The sequence below is a fragment of the Triticum urartu genome, chromosome 3A, assembly GCF_056163025.1.
Source record: "Triticum urartu cultivar PI428250 chromosome 3A, HENAU_Tu73, whole genome shotgun sequence".
NCBI classification, from domain to species: Eukaryota; Viridiplantae; Streptophyta; class Magnoliopsida; order Poales; family Poaceae; genus Triticum; species Triticum urartu.
Window position 1 is genome coordinate 688,504,548 of NC_141875.1, and position 19,548 is coordinate 688,524,095.

Consider the following 19,548-nt stretch of genomic DNA (forward strand, 5'->3'; position numbering starts at 1 on the left):
AGGGAATTTTTCCAGTTAAGTGAACCTATCGTGTGATGATCGACCACGAGCGCAGGCTTAAAACCAGAGCAAGAAGTGAATCGTCTGGTGGAGGGAACTGGTACACAGTGTTCTAGAAGGGTCTATGGAAGCTTAACTGTCCGCTGAGGTGGACGCCTGCTCCGGTGCTCCCCCCTAACCTAATTTCGGAGGGGTATTTTTGTCCCCGTGAGTCTGTTTTTTTTCCTGGCCCGCCGTAGCCCAGATCCAAGCCCTGTCTAGCCCTGTATAACCCAGACCGTATACGTACAGTACCCTGGTCCGAAAAAAACATCACACGACCCCACGTCCACGTAAGACCTGCCGAATCCAATCATTCACGCAGCTCCATCAATCTCGCGAGCATTGACGCAGCTCCATAAGTCACGTAGTAGATCTCCAGCGGCGGCTATCTCGTCGCCGGCGATCTCGTCGGACAGCGGGCGCGACAACGTCGTGAATCTCCAACGAGCGCGCACAGGTACCGCATCCCGCGTCCCCCCTCTAGTCTCGCTCGCGGCAACATTGAACGAACTGTCGCCACCAGTGGTAGTGGTTAACCTAGCGGGGCGGGTAACTTAGCTACCCGGCGGCGCATGCGATCGTGGATCTTGTTCCGGTAGTGCAGCTCCTCGTGATCTGGGTTCACATAGCATCGGTTGCCGTCGGCTGTGCGCACCACCGGTATCGTTATTTGATGTGGCGGCTAACCTAGGTATCCAGCGGCAGAGGTAATCACAGATCAAGCTAGGTTTTGAGATCGTGCAGTTCCTCGCGATTGAAAGTGATCACGACGGGTGTCGTGGCCATCTTCCTTACTAAGATTGGCAGATCTGAACGGCCTCGGTTGCGGTTGTCTACATAACATCCGTGATCATGTGCTATGTGTTGTATATTTCATCATTGATAATGTTTGCACATGTGATGATACATATTATTGGTTGTAGGAAATGGCGGACGAGGAGTTAACTGATATCATGGTAGACATGGAGTTTGGAGAACTGATGGAAGACTGGATAGAAGATTGGTCAGATGATGAAAATTCAGATCGTGAAGATCGGTTAGAGAATGGGAACGAATGGGACGATCTTAATGTGAGTCGCATTGTCATGTTGTAATTTTTTGGTGGCATCCGACAAGATTAAATCTTTGTGTTGAAAATTTATAGATCGATGAGCTTGATGATGATCAGGATAACAACTCGGAGCTCTCGAATGAAGATTACATTAGTCAGGTACGTAAGCGAAAATTTTTGTTGGCATGCAAATTGAATTTGTTCTGGAATATTATATGATAAGTAATTTTGTATTTGTGTTGTATTTTTCAGCTCATTTCCAAATGTCATAATGCGTACGACTATTATGGTGAATCTGACGCGGAGATAGGCCTTAACGATGAATCATTAGATGCACCTGATTCTGGGGAGTCCCAGTCGTCGGACATCATGAGTGAGGTATGTGTGTAATCAATGTTCTATGGAAGTAAGTAATGTTAAACCATAGAAAACTATTTTCATGGCTGTGGTTTGATTGTGTAGGTGACACAAGATGATGGGGAAAAGAATGTCCAAGATACTGCCAGTGCAGATGATAAGAGGGATATGTTCATGCAGATAATGGAAATGACCTTTACGCCTCACGATGCTGCGTATGATTTCTACAACAGCTATGCTAAAGATAATGGTTTCAGCATTAGAAAGAATAAGGTCAGGTATAGCAAAACGGAGTCACGTCATATGCGTTACAGGCAGTTTGTTTGTTCCAGGCAAGGGAAACGTGACAGCAAGTTGCTAACCGAGGAAGGACACAGCCGTAGGCTCAGAGCCGAGACATGCTGCTTTTGCGAAGCGCACCTGACCATCAAGCTTGACCAGAAGCGTGGGGTTTGGTATGTTGAAAGTTTTGAGGAAAAGCATAGCCATATGTTGGCAGGACCGGACGAGGTACCTTTTGTTACGCCCCCGATCTAATTGTACACTAATCATACACGCAAACGTATACGATCAAGATCAGGGACTCACGGGAAGATATCACAACCCAACTCTACAAATAAAATAAGTCATACAAGCATCATATTACAAGCCAGGGGCCTCGAGGGCTCGAATACAAGAGCTCGATCATAGACGAGTCAGCGGAAGCAACAATATCTGAGTACAGACATAAGTTAAACAAGTTGCCATAAGATGGCTAGCACAAACTAGGATACAGATCGAAAGAGGCGCAGGCCTCCTGCCTGGGATCCTCCTAACTACTCCTGGTCGTCGTCAGCGGGCATCACGTAGTAGCAGGCACCTCCGGTGTAGTAGGAGTCGTCGCCGACGGTGGCGTCTGGATCCTGGGCTCCAACATCTGGTTGCGACAAACAGGTAGAAGGGATAGGGGGAAAAGAGGGAGAAAGCAACCGTGAGTACTCATCCAAAGTACTCGCAAGCAAGGAGCTACACTACATATGCATGGGTAAATGTGTAAAGGGCCATATCGGTGGACTGAACTGCAGAAAGCCAGAATAAGAGGGGGATAGCTAATCCTGTCGAAGACTACGCTTCTGGCCACCTCCATCTTGCCGCATGTGGAAGAGAGCAGACTGAAGTCCTCCAAGTAGCATCGCATAGCATAACCCTAACCGATGATCCTCCCCTCGCCGCCCTGTGAGAGAGCGATTACCGGTTGTATCTGGCACTTGGAAGGGTGTGTTTTATTAAGTATCCGGTTCTAGTTGTCATAAGGTCAAGGTACAACTCCAAGTCGTCCTGTTACCGAAGATCACGGCTATTCGAATAGATTAACTTCCCTGCAGGGGTGCACCACATAACCCAACACGCTCGATCCCATTTGGCCGGACACACTTTTCTGGGTCATGCCCGGCCTCGGAAGATCAACACGTCGCAGCCCTACCTAGGCACAACAGAGAGGTCAGCACGCCGGTCTAAATCCTATGGCGTAGGGGTCTGGGCCCATCGCCCTTTGCACACCTGCACGTTGCGAACGCGGCCGGAAGCAGAACTAGCCCCCTTAATACAAGAGCAGGCTTACGGTCCAATCCGGCGCGCGCCACTCAGTCGCTGACGTCACTCAGGCTTCGGCTGATACCACGACGTCGAGTGCCCATAACTGTCCCCGCGTAGATGGTTAGTGCGTATAGGCCAGTAGCCAGACTCAGATCAAATACCAAGATCTCGTTAAACCTGTTAAATATCTGCGAACGCCAACCAGGGCCAGGCCCACCTCTCTCCTAGGTGGTCTCAATCTACCCTGTCGCTCCGCCACAAAGTAACAGTCGGGGGCCGTCGGGAACCCAGGCCCACCTCTACCAGGATGGAGCCACCTGCCCCTTCAGCCCCCATCTCCGAACAGTATCACAGGTAATGTAGTTGTGTAAAGTACATTGTATGTGCCCGTGATCACCTCCCGAAGTGATCACGGCCCAGTAGTATAGCATGGCAGACGGACAAGAGTGTAATGCCACTGATGGAACACTAGCATCCTATACTAAGCAGTAGGATAGCAGGTAATGGTAACAACAGTAGTAGCAAGGATAGGCTATGCATCAGGATAGGAATAACGGAAAGCAGTAACATGCGACACTACTCTAATGCAAGCAGTATAGAGAAGAGTAGGCGATATCTGGTGATCCAAAGGGGGGCTTGCCTTATTGCTCTGGCAAGAGAGAGGGGTCGTCAACTCCGTAGTCGTACTGGGTAGCAGCGGCGTCGGTCTCGGTGTCTAGCGAGAGAAGAGGGGGAAGAAACAATAAATATAATGTAAACAAATGCATGACGATGCATGACAAAGCGTGATGCTAGGTGTGCCCTAACGGGGTACGAGGTGATACCGGTGAAGGGGGGAAATATTCGGGAAAGAATCCCCGGTGTTTCGCGTTTTCGGGCAGAGGAGCCGGAGGGGGAAAGTTGCGAGTTTGATATGTTAGGGGTGTGTGGCGGATGAACGGGCTGCGTATCCGGGTTCGTCTCGTCGTTCTAAGCAACTTTCATGTTGAAAATATTTTAATCCGAGTTACGGATTATTTTATATTAATTTATAAAGATTTAATCATTATTGGAATTATTTTATTAATTTAATTAGAAAAGCTATTATGATGTCAGCGTGATGTCATCATGAAGTCAGCAGGGTCAAAGGGGGACTAGGTCAAATTGACGTGTGGGCCCCATTCGTCATAGGCTCAGACTAACTAATCAGTGTTAATTAGCTTAATTACTAGATTAGGTTAACCCATTTAATTAGTTTAGTTAAACATGATTAATTAACTTAATTAATTTAGTTAATTAATTAATTAATTAGTTAACATTTCTATTTACTTATTATTTATCTATTTATATTTATTTTTAACTCTTTTTTTATCGTTCTAGGGCGGGCCCGTTCGTCATAGGCCCCAGGGGGCCATCGCGGTTCGGGCTAACGGGCGAAGCGGCGTGGGGAGACCGGTTGGGCATCCGCCCGGAAGGGGACGAGGCCACGGCCATCGCCGGTGGCAGCCTCAGGGCGAGTGGCCGCCGGCAACTGTGGGCAGGGGAACGGGCGGTGCAGGGCAGGGCAGCCGGGAAGCGGAGCGGTAGGTGGGCACGACGCGGCGAGCAGAAGGCAGGCCCGGCGCGCTAGCAGCGAGCGGAGGCGGGGCGAAACGGCGACGTGGGCGAGCGCGCGCGGGCGTAGTGCAGCAGTAGCAGTCCGCGGGAGCGGGCGCGCGATGGCGCTGCAGGGGCAGGGGCGGTGCCGGGGGCGCGCGCGGGGTCGAGCGGGCTCGGCCGGGGCCGCGAGCAGGAGCCCGGGCGGCGGCGACTGCGCTAGCGGCAGAGACGGCGAGCACGGCGGGGAGGGAAAAAGAGGCCGGGGTTGGCCTCACCGTGATTCGTTGGGAACGGGGCAGCGGGGGTTGGGGTGGTGGTCGGAGACGTCGGCGTCGACGTAGACGAAGCAGACAGGCGAGGGAGCGCTCCGGGGAGGCCGGAGTCGGTGGCGGCATGGGGCGGCCCGAGGTGGAAGCCGAGCACGGTGCGGCGTCGTTGGGGCGGCCCCCCTCCCGATCCAGCGGAATCGGGCAGAGGAGGGTGGAGGAGCGAGGCGTCTGGGATGGCGGCCGATGACGGGGCTCGAGGCGGCGGTGGCGTCCGGCGAGGGCCACGGGCGACGAAGGTGGGGCGGGCATGAGCACCCCGATCCCGATCTGGATCGGGGGAGGGAGGAGAGAGACGTGGGAGAGAGTGGGAGGATCGTGCGGGGTGAGTGGGGGTGTGCGCTAGGGTTCCGGTAGGTGGATGGATAAGGGAGCGGGGGTGGACTGGCCGGTTGGCCCTTGCCAAGTTGGGCCGGCCTGGTGGTGTGGCCGACTAGGCCGGCTGGATCGAGGCCTAGTGGGGGGGAAGCGGGGGTTCTTTCCCTTTTATTTTAACTTTGTTTTATTTTATATTTCTGTTTTACTGTTCTTACTTTAGTTTCCTTTTGAATTTGGTTTCATAAACTACACCACTGGTTCCTAATTTAGTTTTAATAAGTATGCCACTGCCCCATATGTTTTTGGCAATAAAACAAATAGTTTAATATTTTATCAAATTGAAAAGGGTAGTTAGTTAAATGTTTTGCTGGTGTTTTAAATATTTTTGTGCACTTAAACCTTTTATAAAATTGTGGTTTCTCCACTATTATTATCCATGATTTATTCGACACATTTTGGACATTTTAGTTTTAATGTTTGAAAACTTTTATTGTTTGCCTGATTTGAATTTTGAATTTGGAATCGGTTTCGAACTAACTCGAGCTTATCAACAGTAACCGAGTTGACATGGCACCATTAGCAGAGGTTTACTGTAGCTTGATTATCCGGGCGTCACACCTTTTCTTTGGTCCCACAGAAAAATCAAAGAGTACCAGAAGCATGGGATAATGTCCATGGGAGCTGCAGGGATTAGAATTCACGACATGATGGATTGCTTCATCAACAAACATGTATGGTACGGCGGTGTTGGTTTTACCAGGCGTGAAATATACAACCTTTGCGCCAAGGAGAAGAGGAAGCTGTTTTCAAAAGGTGATGCTGCCACAACCATAGGCATCATGGCCAGTAGGAAACAGAGGGATCCTAGCTTCTTTTTCGAGTACAAGCTAGATAAGGAAGGACATTTGAACAGGATGTTTTGGTGCGACTCCCAGTCTCGTCATGACTATGAGGACTTCGGCGACGTGCTTGTATTTGACAGCACCTACAAGATGAACCGCTATGGTATTCCATCCATACCTTTTGTTGGTCTTAACAATCACCGGAAGACCACTATTTTTGGTTGTTCCATAGTTTCAGATGAGACCGAGGAGACATACGTGTGGCTTCTGCAGACTTTTTTGAGGTCCATGTGTCAAAAGATGCCTAGGAGTGTTATCACAGACGCCGACGCTGCGATGATCAAGGCAATTCACGAAGTCTTGCCAGACGTGTGCACCGTATATGTACGTGGTACATAGAGAAAAATACGAAGATGCACCTAAGTCACAAGTCCTTGAAGGAGTTCCGAACTCTTCTGTACTACAGCACGTCCATGGCCACGTTTGAGGAGAGATGGCACGCATTTTCCAAAAGATGGCAGTCGGAAAAAACTGTAACATGGTTGAGACGGATGTATAAGAAGAGGAGACTGTGGGCCGCGGCTTATCTGACAGAGGGGTTTTGGCTTGGCATGAAAAGCAACCAGCAGAGTGAAAGTCTGAACTCATGCCTTCACCTCCACTTAGACGGTGAAATGACCCTGGTGGATATGATTTTGCACTATGAGAACGCCGTTGTGCGTATCCATGAAAACGAGGCGCGAGATGACTGCATGGCTTCACAGAGTTTACCGGTGCCAGTTACTAGCTCGAGGGAACTTGAGATAGCTGCTTCTCACGTCTTCACTCCAGCAAACTTCTATATGTTGCAACATGATCTTAGACAAATTGGCGGCATGGAGATTGTAGAAATTAAGCTAGGAGACGGATCACAGCAGTACATCGTGGCCTGGAAGAATAACCGGAAGCGCCGTTTTTGGGTGGAGTATACACCAGAAAATTCCGCAGAAACTATAAGGTGCAGTTGCAGAAGAATGATTCGAAAGGGTCTACCTTGCAAGCACATATTCCATGTACTGAAGCACTTGAACATATCTGAAATACCAAAGTGTTTAGTTCTTGTTCGATTCACGAAAGAAGCAAGGTTGGGACTGCCCGCAAGGTGCACAAGCGATCTATTGGGATTTGGTTGGACTGGGGCTGGGGAAAGAATGAAATATAGCCAGGTCAGTGTGTTAGTGTCAGAAGCTATGCATGCGGCATGCAAACACCCTGCTTTGTGGGATCAGTTACAGGAGAGTTTGAAGGCTGTGATAGCTAAGAGTCATGAGTATGATCAGCTATAGGAAAATTTTATCAAGCAAACAAATGACATCAGTAAGTGTGCAGTTGAATATCTGTACGATGGTGAAGGCAACATGATTGTAGTTAAAGATCCTATGAAAGTGTCAAGCAAAGGTGCAACAAAGGTAGATGAGAGCCGCCTTGTCTCGAAAATGGTAGACCACTCTCTTTTGATGAGTTGAAAACCCAGTGCGACGCTTGCAAATTGCTAGGACATACTAGACGTAGCAAGAAATGCAAACTAAATGAGAAGTAAGTGTTTGTATGCATTGTGGAATATTAAAATTTTATCCTTCATTAACTTACCTTGTCTTTTATCATGTGCAGAAAAAGTGGAGAAGGAAGAAGAGTAGAACACTTGCTTCAATTATTTACTATGTTAATTGGGCGGCCTATGCTAAGGTAGCTGTAGGGGATTCTGTTTCTTTGGTTTGGAGACTTTCGCCCCCTGATTGTATCCTTAGTGTATTAGCAGACGAGATCCCAAACTTTGTTTAAATAAAGTAAGATGTTTCCCTCAAAACAAAAATCAAAAAAATTCTTTACTGTGTTATGACTGGGGCGGGAGGTAGAAAGAATATTGTACATTTCCCCTCCCCATGTCCTAAATGCCATTAAATAAGTAACTGTACCACTCTCCTCCCCACCACACACTCACCCACCTCCCACGGGCGCCGGTTTGAACTCCCCTCTTATCCCCACCTATAGTAGATCGAGAAAACCTCGCCGGCGACCGCTGCAGCCGCCTCCATAGAGAGAAGCCTCGACTGGCAGAGAGCGATGGTGGAGCTCGCCGGCGATGAAGAGGGGTGGCGCGCGTAGTTGACGGAGGTGTGCGGATGGTTCCCCAGCACGGAGATGTTGGTCAACCACGTGCGTGGCCTGTCAATGTCCTCATCGACACCGAGAAGAAGCACGCCTTCCCCTACGGCCGCGGCGTCCCGCCGGCTCTCCTCCTCATGTGGTTAATGCGAGAGGCCACTCTCAGCGGCTCCCCTGTTCAGCGCGCAAGGTGGTGGATGTACCGCTCCACCACCATGATGCTGCAGCTAGATCCAGCACGCGTCGCGTCGAGGGCGGAGCACGTCGACGTCGAGCTCGCTCTCCCTGCGCCCATCAGCACGGACTACCAGGTCCGCCACGTGCCGAAGCCAGTCCTGCCGTTGGGCTCTGACATCGTGGAGGACGACGTGGAGGAGGTACTGGTCATCCCTGATGAGCATGAGGAGGGCGAGGAGGACGCCATGCAGATGGTAGCGCTGGTCACCGTCGAGGGTGGCAAGACAATGCCCATCGACGTCGAGCTCCTACCCCTCCTCCATAACATAGTGAAGGTGCAAGAAGTGGAGGTGGCTCAGGATCAGGTGGCGCAGCTGTCGAACAGGACGGCGGTCAAGAAGAAGGCTTCTCCGTGTGTGGTGCGCCGCTCACCCCGCCTCAAATTTCTAAAGAAGTGAAGATGGGCACAGTTGCTGAAGGTGGAGGAAGCTGCTGGTTATCTTAAGTTAGTTATGTTATTATATGTTTCAGCATATAGGTTAACATTATTTTGGGTTTGCTGTTGGTTAGGTATGCTTTTATATGTAAACATATAAGTTATGCAGTCGGTACAGTTTGGTCGGGTTCTTTATGGCTGAAGAACTGAATATCTATTGCTCACCCTAAGTGTCAAGTTCAATTAAATTACAGAATTTTGAATATGTACTGCTGCTTTGCTTCAGTGTTGCATCAAAGGTGTAGGTGCTGCTACATGTTGCTCCTATGTTGCAACAACACAATGAACTGGACTGCTGCATAAATCAGTAGTGTTGCTAGGTGATGTGCCCATGTGCATCACTTACCAAATATAGAACATGCCAAAAGTGCATTGTCTGCCAAATATAGAACATGCCAAAAGTGCATTGTCTGCCAAATATAGAACATGCCAAAAGTGCATTGTCTACCAATCATGATGGCCCCATGTTATTTATGTTGCGATCTGTTACACTTTGCCCATAAACTGAATAGCAAATAATTCACCAGCATTTCATCATGTCAATTACAATGATGTCAATAACTTTATGAACAATCTACTTGCTAACTATGAAAGCAATCATAATGGCAAGCATGCCAAGATACAGAAGACCTCCAAATCCTAAAATCCTATCCCTATAAAGCAATATTTCCTTGTGCATCTTAACCATTGCCCTCTTTTCTTTCTCATTCCTTTTAATTTCAGCTTCGTATTCTGTAATCTTAGTCTCCAGTTTCTTGTTCTTCATGGAAAGATACTTAATGACTGCCTTTGCTTTGCTATCCCACTCCCCATCAACCCATTCAACATACTCAGAAGTGATATCATCCTAAATAAATCATGAGTAATTAAAGTCATTTTATAACTGAACTTGTCACTGCAACCTTAAACACTAAAATTTTTTGCAGCTTGACCGCAATAGCAGTACTAGTTTGAAGATCATGCTTAGTAGACTAACCTCAAACACACATCCCCCGAGTGTGCTGCCAAAATTGTCTGCATCTATGCAGACACGGCCTCCAGGAGTTTCCTGATGACCACATAGATGGAGCTTGTCATGGCCACAGGTGATGAATTGTGGGCGATAATGCTGGGATGTAAAGAACAACGGTAAAGATCTTACCTTTTTGCCACCAAAGTGTAGCACTGAAGAAACCCTGGTCGTGGGTTCTCCCGGCCCGCCGCCGCCCACGAAACCTCCGTCCCCTGTTCCACTCGATCCGCCGCCGCTGCCTCCTGTGCCACTGAATCCGCCCCACCTACTTGCAGGACCCAGCGTTCGACCTAACTTGCGGTCGCCACCGCTCTTCTCGCCGCAGCCACCACCGCCCGACGCCCAGCTCGCTATCATGCTTTCTCCATTGAGATTTGGAGGCGCAAATGAAGAGAGAGGGCTAGGGATTTGGAAAGGGAAACGAGAAAAGGGGAAAGATAGATGTGAACCTGGCAAAATGGGCTGGTGTAGCGCTGCCGGCACGATAGCCCGCCTGTGGGGCCCCTCACGTGGTTAGATGTGCCATGTCTGGCATCATGTTGAGTACATAAAAAGTTAATTATACATATAATAAAAAAACTACGGGTTTGTAAAACAAAATAGAAAAACATGATGCCTGATAACACGCGATAGAGCCAACGAGCTGACATGATTAATTTTGATCAGTGTAATATTACATTTTGGCTCGATATATTTACGTATCTACCATGACTACTTTTCATAATCATGTGATGAGGGGGAATTACCAGGAGATTATGCAAGATGATGACATGCAGATAGCTAAGGCAGAAGGCTAAGCTTGGTAGAGTTTTTAAAGAAGTAAAGATCGTGAAAATTTTAATATGAAACTTACGAGAGCAGTTGAAGAGAAAAATAGAATATTATAAAAAATTGGAGAACGAGAAAAATATTAAGCAAGAACACTTGATAAGTGAAGCCGTGAAAAATACAATTATAAAAAAGTGGAGAACAAGAATAATATTAAGCAAGAACAATTGATAAGTGAAGCCAAAACTTTATTGGTACGACCAAATTGTATTCTCCGAGCGAATTGTATGACCGAATTGTCTGATACGAGCGAATTGTCTGATAGACACATACACATGTAGGTGTCACAATATTCGAGATGCCCTGTTTATTACTGAAAGCACAAGTGCTCCCTGGGTGGTTTTGGTAATTAATGTCAACATATCTCTTGTTGGACTAACACTTTTACCTAGTATGTTTCAGATAAGTTCAACAATGGAGTTGCATGGACTAGAGGATGTGGAACCCCTTCAAGATGCTAAGGACAAAGGATTGGCTCAAGCTTCAAGATCAAGACTCTACATTTTCTATTTTAGTGATCCAAGATCACATTGAGTCTATAGGAAAATCCAATACTATCAAGAGGGGATGAGGTGTTGCTTAATGGCTTGCTTGCTCAAAGTGCTTAGTGATATGCTCCAAAACCCTCAACTACCTCCCACATCAACATATGACCTAAACCAAAAGTCAAACTCGGCCCCACCGATTCTATCTATCCGGCGCCACCGAGTTTCAGATGTCATAGCCACTACCACAAACCCTAGCAAATCGGTTTCACCGATAGGGATCTCGGTCTCACCGAGATGGGATTGTAATCTCTCTGTGTATGTCCATTACCAAAATCGGTCTCACCGAGTTTGAGCAATCGGTACTACCGAGATTACAATGCAAACCCTCTGGTTAGCTTATTACCAAAATCGGTCCCATCGAGTTTGTGTAATCGGTCTCACCGAGTTTGCCTGACCAACTCTCTGGTTAGCTTATTACCAAAATCAGTCCCACCGAGTTTGTGTAATCGGTCACACCGAGATTACGTTATGCCCTAACCCTAACCATATCGGTCCTACCGAGTTGCATCTCAGTCCCACCGAAAATCCTAACGGTCACTAGGTTTGCTGAATCGGTCCGACCGAGTTTAACCATTCGGTCCCACCGAGTTTGGCAAATTGTGTGTAACGGTTAGATTTTGTGTGGAGGCTATATATACCCCTCCACCCACTCTTCATTCGTGGAGAGAGCCATCAGAACATACCTACACTTCCAATACACATTTTATGAGAGAGAACCACCTACACTTATGTTGAGGTCAAGATATTCCATTCCAACCATATGAATCTTGATCTCTAGCCTTTCCCAAGTTGCTTTCCACTCAAATCTTCTTTCCACCAAATCCAAATCCTGTGAGAGAGAGTTGAGTGTTGGGGAGACTATCATTTGAAGCACAAGAGCAAGGGGTCATCATCAACACACCATTTGTTACCTCTTGGAGAGTGGTGTCTCCTAGATTGGCTAGGTGTCACTTGGGAGCCTCCAACAAGATTGTGGAGTTGAACCAAGGAGTTTGTAAGGGCAAGGATATCGCCTACTTCGTGAAGATCTACCGCTAGTGAGGCAAGTCCTTCGTGGGCGACGGCCGTGATGGAATAGACAAGGTTGCTTCTTCGTGGACCCTTCGTGGGTGGAGCCCTCCGTGGACTCGCGCAACCGTTACCCTCCGTGGGTTGAAGTCTCCATCAACGTGGATGTACGATAGCACCACCTATCCGAACCACGACAAAAACATCCGTGTCTCCAATTGTGTTTGAATACTCCAAACCCTTCTCTTTACATTCTTGCAAGTTGCATGCTTTACTTTCTGCTGCTCATATACTCGTTGCATGCTTGCTTGATATGTATTGTGTTTGTTAAACTTGTGCTTAAACTCCACCTAAACTTAAGAATATTAAAAACTGCAACTTTTGGCACTTAGTGTCTAATCACCCCCCCCCCCTCTAGACACCTCTTCTCGATCCTTTCAATTACATAAAAATGATAGAACCCCTAAGATAATAACGCCGTCAAAACCTTCGACCGGAGTAAATACAAACCACTAAAACTTCAATCTTGCATGCCGCATGAAATCTTCAAGCGCCTTTTCCTTGCGATTTCGTGAATTTTGTTCTTCACACACTCCACCGTGTTCGAAGGTGACATAATCAACTCCGCGACGAAACGTCTTCTCCTTGCGTCAACGGTGGCCTGCAAAAAATGACGTAAATGTTACATGAACCAAACTTGCTACACGACCATAGTAGCAGATGTACAAACGTAAATAACAGCATACCTGTGTCAAATCGCGGGTCATTCAGTCCCCGTCCCAATGTTCTAGACATTATGTGACAAAAAGGCCACAGGAGTTCCTGATACATATGCAAAAATTAGCGGTGGGCAATAAAAACATGTGTGTTTTTGTTTGAATGTGCATGATGTCCTATTAACTCACCCATCCTCTTGCTAGAGCATGTCATACTCCTTGATAGGCCACTTACTTACGTCCGGATATTTCCCTGGTCTAATAAGATTTGCTTGGTGCATATCGTGTGCTATAGCCATTCGCTATAAAGAGGATAGTGTTAAAGAATAATCATAAACAACATGTAAGACCAATGGTACAAATGTTGGTTATATCACAAGTGATTTCACAGTCTTTTCTGTCAGGTCCAGAAGATAGAGAGAATTGAGAACATGGAATTCTTGCTTGATCAAGTGCATGACCACGGTCATCCAGTGGGCATTGTCGATATTCAACGCGATATACGTCTAGAGTGCAAAAAACCATTGTGGATCAAACGAAATACTTAATGAAATGTCCTGCAGTGAAGAATTACAAACATAACGTACCTTATCACGCACAGTATACTCATTCGTGACTCTATTAACTGCTCCAGCTTTGGACAGAGTACTATCCATGTTGCAGCTCGATGACAATGGATCGTCTCGTGCGATAGCACGATCTACAAGGAATTTGGACCCCCACGCTGGACAGAGGTAACGATCATGACCAACTCGCGGCTCCAAATGTCCCATATAAGCATCAATTACCCTCATAGAATATCAGGGCATTACATGTTGAAAGTTGAGACATAGATTATTGAGAATTTTAATAACAGGACATGCAAATAGTAATTACATCGTCCGACAACCATCTGTGAGTTAGTACCGGTCGAATCCTTTCGGAAGTCAGAGATATGCCACGCCCTTCACTGTAGTAAACTTTCTTCCCCATATTCTTCTCGGTGCTAGCAGCTAACTCGACAAATGAAACAGCTGCATCAGTTATTTCTAGCGTCAACTCATCTGCCACATCCTCCGGCTCATGATTTTCACAAAACAGAGCCACATGAAATAATGTGAATGTCAACAATGGTGATCATATGCATTCGTAGCATATAACAAAATAAGAAAGTTAGTTACGATACCTCTAGTAGCAGTCGAAGTACCAGAGGGTTTCTGACCATGGTTGGGACGCCTGCTGGGCTTGTCAAGTGCGTAGGGGGATTCAAATTTCTTAGGAACGGTCCTCTTGTGCTTACCGGACATAACTTCCTCATCCTTATAGATTGTTGCACCCTTTTTTCCATTCGCCTTAGCCATGAACTTGCTGACATAAGATGGACAAATGTCTATGTCCGATGAAGGTGCTTGAGTAGAAGTACCAATGACCCAAGGGTTTTCGGGTGTAGCGCCACATTCATCATTATGCCTAATAGGTGAAGCTTCCTTGTGTCCATTCATCTTCGGTGGGGTTTATTGTTTGGCAAACAAAATCTTGTGAACATTTCAGCACGTAAATAAATTAAAGGAGAAAACTATAGACAGAAATATATATACATAGTACCTCAGGCATGGTTTTATGGTTGGGAACCACTTCATCAGGCTGCGTCATGTCAATGACAGGCTCTCCGCGTGAGTCTATGTCATCCTTGTACACGAATTCCTTCTTTTCATATGGACCGTTCTCGAATGAATCCAGTTCTTCATCCACATCATTGTCCACGGATGGCACGGCAGCAGCCGGCTTGTACATGACACCTGATTTGTTCAACTTCTCCAACAACCTCTGCAATAGAAATATAAATTTAGTAATGCTAGCATGGTTTAAAACAGCAAACATACTATAAACTATAAAGTTTGGGTGTGACATCTCAGCAACTTGATCAGGGATTTGCCTCATCTGGGTGTGTATGAAGTCCATGCACCGCTTCATTAGAAGCTCCATCAAATCTTCCGACATTTGGGTTGTCGTCGAATTCTTTGCGTTTCCATTTGCAAGCTTGGTTTTTGGCTTCATGGTAGGCGCATTATTTGGGATGTTGGGCTCCTGAGCCCTATACTCCTGGGTGATATTATTTTCGATCTGCATGCGATATTGAAGTACATGTGATGAATAAAAAATAAATATTATTAAGTTACAGAACATTTAAGAAAGACGGAACACAATGACTTACCCTGACATTACCACGGCCGCGCCCATTGTCATAGTCGAACCGATCTCTCCTAGTGGCTGCACCTTCGGTCTAGTTCCTCATAAGAGGTTGTATGGACAAGTTGGGATTATATGCGCATTCGCCTTCGACCGGTTGAACCTTCTCCCAGTACAAGTACTACAAAAAATAAAAGGATTTAGAGTTAGTACAATACATCACATAAAATTGCATTGATATGATAATTGACATTATGCAACAGGTCTCATATGTGTACCTGCAAGAGAGCCAAATTGCCTTTCGGCCATTGGCGGAGGTGTTTGCCTTTCTTCACTATGCGAAGGCAATCAAGGAGAACACGCATGGTGAAGGCATTCCATTTAATCGTTGAAATACGTTTCACATCATCGACCAAAGCGTAGTACTGCTTTGGCACAATCATGCTCGACATGGGGGCAATAATTGTTCCTAACAGGACAAGCACTACTTTCCAAAGGAAATCGTCGTCGCTGGCTTTACTTTTAATTATGTCCTCAATGAGATTATCTATCACTATGTTTTCTGATGTCTTACTGAGAAATTGTGGCAGCACCCGCTCCTTGATGGCCTCGCCTTCTTCAGTCAGAATGTCCGAAGTGGATGGTCCTTGGTTCTCGAGGTTCAAGATGCACTCGACGTCGACCGCACCGAGAGTCACCTCCCCAACCTGCTCTTGTATAATGAATCTAGCCGTGCTGGCCTAAAAATTCTCAATCATATACCTAATCATTAGGGTACGCATCTTAATAGATGGTATCTGCAGCATGCAACACAATGTAGTATCAGCCACTCTAGCGCGTTGACCGATCGATAGAGTTGTAACAAGCTTGCACCATTTCTCAGCGGCGCATACTATTTCTCCATTCAGCTCATCCATCCTGTTGAAAGAAAATATATAACTTTGTAACAGTAGCGAACACTAAAGCAAAAATAACAATAGACATGCAAGAATATAAAACTTTCTGGCAGTAGCTATCACAATGCAAAAATAACACTAATGCAAATACAAAACTAGCACCATGTATACTGCAACATGCAGGCAAGTGTGTGCTGACATGAGGCAATAAAAAAATAACTACAATTGGTAATTCAATTTACTTGCATCTGATCAAGTTCTTATTAATAGGGTGACAAATTGATCAGCTGTAAATAACTAGAGTCTATAGCAATGGTACCTATTTCAGGTTCATCAACATCTAATGCTAATAACTCCTTAATGTTCTATGTGCACAACAATATAATTGGATCGTGTGACAAAAATAAAATTGGAACATGTGACAAAAAATCTATTGCATCATGCTTCTCGAGAAACAACATCTTATTCTACCATGTTATGAAATAACCAAAGATTGTTTTCATCTACGCCATCTGGTCAGAACTCATCTAGTCGAGTTGATACTAGTTGAAAATATGTGCTAAACCTAAGTCCATCAAAGCAATGAGACAGAGGAAGTAACTTGCTATGAAGGTGCGAGGTAAGGAGGACAATTTACTTGATCGGTCGACGAAGATGAAAGAAGTCGGCGATGCGTTGTTGACATAGTTCGTCGAGGTCGGCCTGCACGTGCGGACGGCCTTGATCTTCTCGGGGTTTTTGTGGCGTGTGGGATGCGGCGGACAGAGCTGTCGATGACTTGCCAGCATGAGGCGATCTAGTCGACGACATGTGCGAGGAGGAGATTATATATGAGGTCGACTCCTAGGTCATCGTAACTTCCCTGTGGCCAATCTCGCGATCTATACTTTCCTCCGTTGAAGCGAGGCTGAACGTGGTCCTCAATCGTAGGGATTAGGAACATATGGATTAGCATGATCCTAGAATTGTGTAACAGAACGGCAACTACTCCCATGATCGACGTGCGTGTGATCGATGTGCATGGAAAGCGCAGCGTTCTGGGCCCCAACAATATGGATCCGACAATTATTTGCGGTCTGGGCCGGCCCACCTACCTGCATTGTTCCTTCCCTCAAAATAAATATCATTGGTTCTTCCCTAAAAAAACTCGTTGTGACACCTATTAGTTATTGTATACTTGTATATGTTGAACAATATTTAAAGTATGTCTATCATTTCTACAATATTATACATTCAAATGTATTGTTCCTCTTTCCCTTTTAATTTGGTTTTCCTGTTATTTTATGTTTTCTCCTTCTTATTCCTATTTTTTGTTCATGTTTCATAACTCCATATCAGTTCTTCTCATTGTTTCAATTTCATTTCTAATATGTATGATTATATGTTTTCCTATTTATGACTTCCTAATTGGTGGGACCGTCAAGGAAAACCACTGTCAGATCTGCCCTCCGGCAGACCCGAATGGTTTTGCTTTCGGGACCATGTGGGGTTGGCCAATGTGGTCCCCCAGGAAAGGTGTGCACGAATTCGGACACAAAACGCACGTTGCGTCACGTGGGGGCAGTGTTGTAGGGTTCTTTTGCCGGAGAAACCCTAGAAAATGCATCGAGTTTCGGAAATGAATGATACTTGTCATGCATGCATGCCATGGTCATCCTAGGGTATGCATAAAGTTTGGGATCATTTCGTGGGACTGTCAAGGAAAACTACTGTCAGACCTGCCCACCGGCAGACCCGAATGGTCCTGCTTGTACATGGTGCATGTGGAAGCATACATGAGATGACCCCAACTTTTGGGACCATGTGGGGTTGGCCAATGTGGTCCCCCAGGCAAGGTGTGCACGAATTCGGACACAAAACGCACGTTGCGTCACGTAGGGCAGTGTTGTAGGGTTCAGTCGCCGGAGAAACCCTAGAAAATGCATCGAGTGTCGGAAATGAATGATATTTGTCATGCATGCATGCCATGGTCATCCTAGGGTATGCATAAAGTTTGGGATCATTTGGTGGGACCGTTAAGGAAAACCACTTTCAGACCTGCCCTCCGGCAGACCCGAATGGTCCTGCTTGTACATGGTGCATGTGGAAGCATGCATGAGATGACCCCAACTTTTGGGACCAGTTGGGCTTGGCCAATGTGGTCCCCCAGGCAAGGTGTGCACGAATTCAGACACAAAACGCACGTTGCGTCACGTGGGGGCAGTGTTGTAGGGTTTTGTCGCTAGAAAACGCCTAGAAAATGCATCGAATGGCGGAAATGAACGATACTCGCCATGCATCCTTGCCATGATCATCCTAGGGTGTGCATACAGTTTGGTCTCAATTGGTGAGACCGAGAAGATAAACCTGCTTCTAGTATATGGTGCATGTGGAGGCATGCATGCGATTGTCCCAACTAGATTTGATTTAATAAAATTTCAAATATGAAACAGAAAAGAAAATTTATAATTAGGAAAGAGAACCATGAAAAGTGAAATAAAAGACAACATTATATCATACATTATTTAAATTTATAACTGTCAGAACAAAGAAAAGAGAAGAATATAGAAAACAGAAGAAAAATTTGAATGAATAAGTGAAATAAAAGACAACATATTATCTTACATTTAAAAATAATTCAAATATAAAAAAGATAAGATTTATTAGAATGAAGAAGTGAAATAAAAGATAACATATTATCTTACATTTTCAAAATAATTCAAATCACACACTAAATTATACACATGCTCACTTGCATTCCGTACACATTTTTTTTGCTTACATGACAAGTTAATGTTTTGACCTTCAAGTCACCTAATAAATTTTACACATGCTCACTTACATGTAATACACATGGATATTAATTGGATTTCAACAAAAATGAGGTCGTGGTGTATGAATTCTCCTCCCGCATGCATGCCTTGGTCATGGTACGGTGTGCAAAAACTTTTTGGGAGGACATGCGCATGGCCAATGTGGCCCCCCAGGCAAGGTGTGCACGAATTCATACACAATACGCACGTTGTGTCACGTAGGGTGTGCATAAAAGTTTGGTATCAATTGGTGAGACCAAGAAGAAGAACCTGCTTGTAGCACATGGTGCAAGTGGAGGCATACATGCGACTGTCCCAACTATATTTGATTTAATAATATTTCAAGTATGAAACAGAAAAGAAAATTTATAATTAGGAAAGACAACCATGAAAAGTGAAATATGAGACAACTTTATATCATACATTATTTAAATTTATAACTCTCAGAACAAAGAAAAGAGGAGAATATATAAAACAGAAGAAAATTTTGAATGAATAAGTGCAATAAAAGACAACATATTATCTTACATTTCAAAAATAATTCAAATATAAAAAAGATAAGATCTATTAGAATGAAGAAGTGAAATAAAAGATAACATATTATCTTACATTTTGGAAATATTTCAAATATAAAGAAGAGAACAAATATTAGAATGAAGAAGTGAAATAAAA

The 19,548-nt window shown here is 45.4% G+C and overlaps 1 protein-coding gene across 1 annotated transcript; it reads left to right on the forward strand.

The window, feature by feature from the left end:
- Positions 1–5,915: 5,915 nt before the first annotated feature.
- LOC147981643 (protein FAR1-RELATED SEQUENCE 5-like) lies at positions 5,916–6,488 on the forward strand. Its single transcript, XM_087516030.1, has one exon. The coding sequence runs from the start codon at positions 5,916–5,918 to the stop codon at positions 6,486–6,488; it is 573 nt and encodes a 190-aa protein (XP_087372156.1).
- Positions 6,489–19,548: the final 13,060 nt, after the last annotated feature.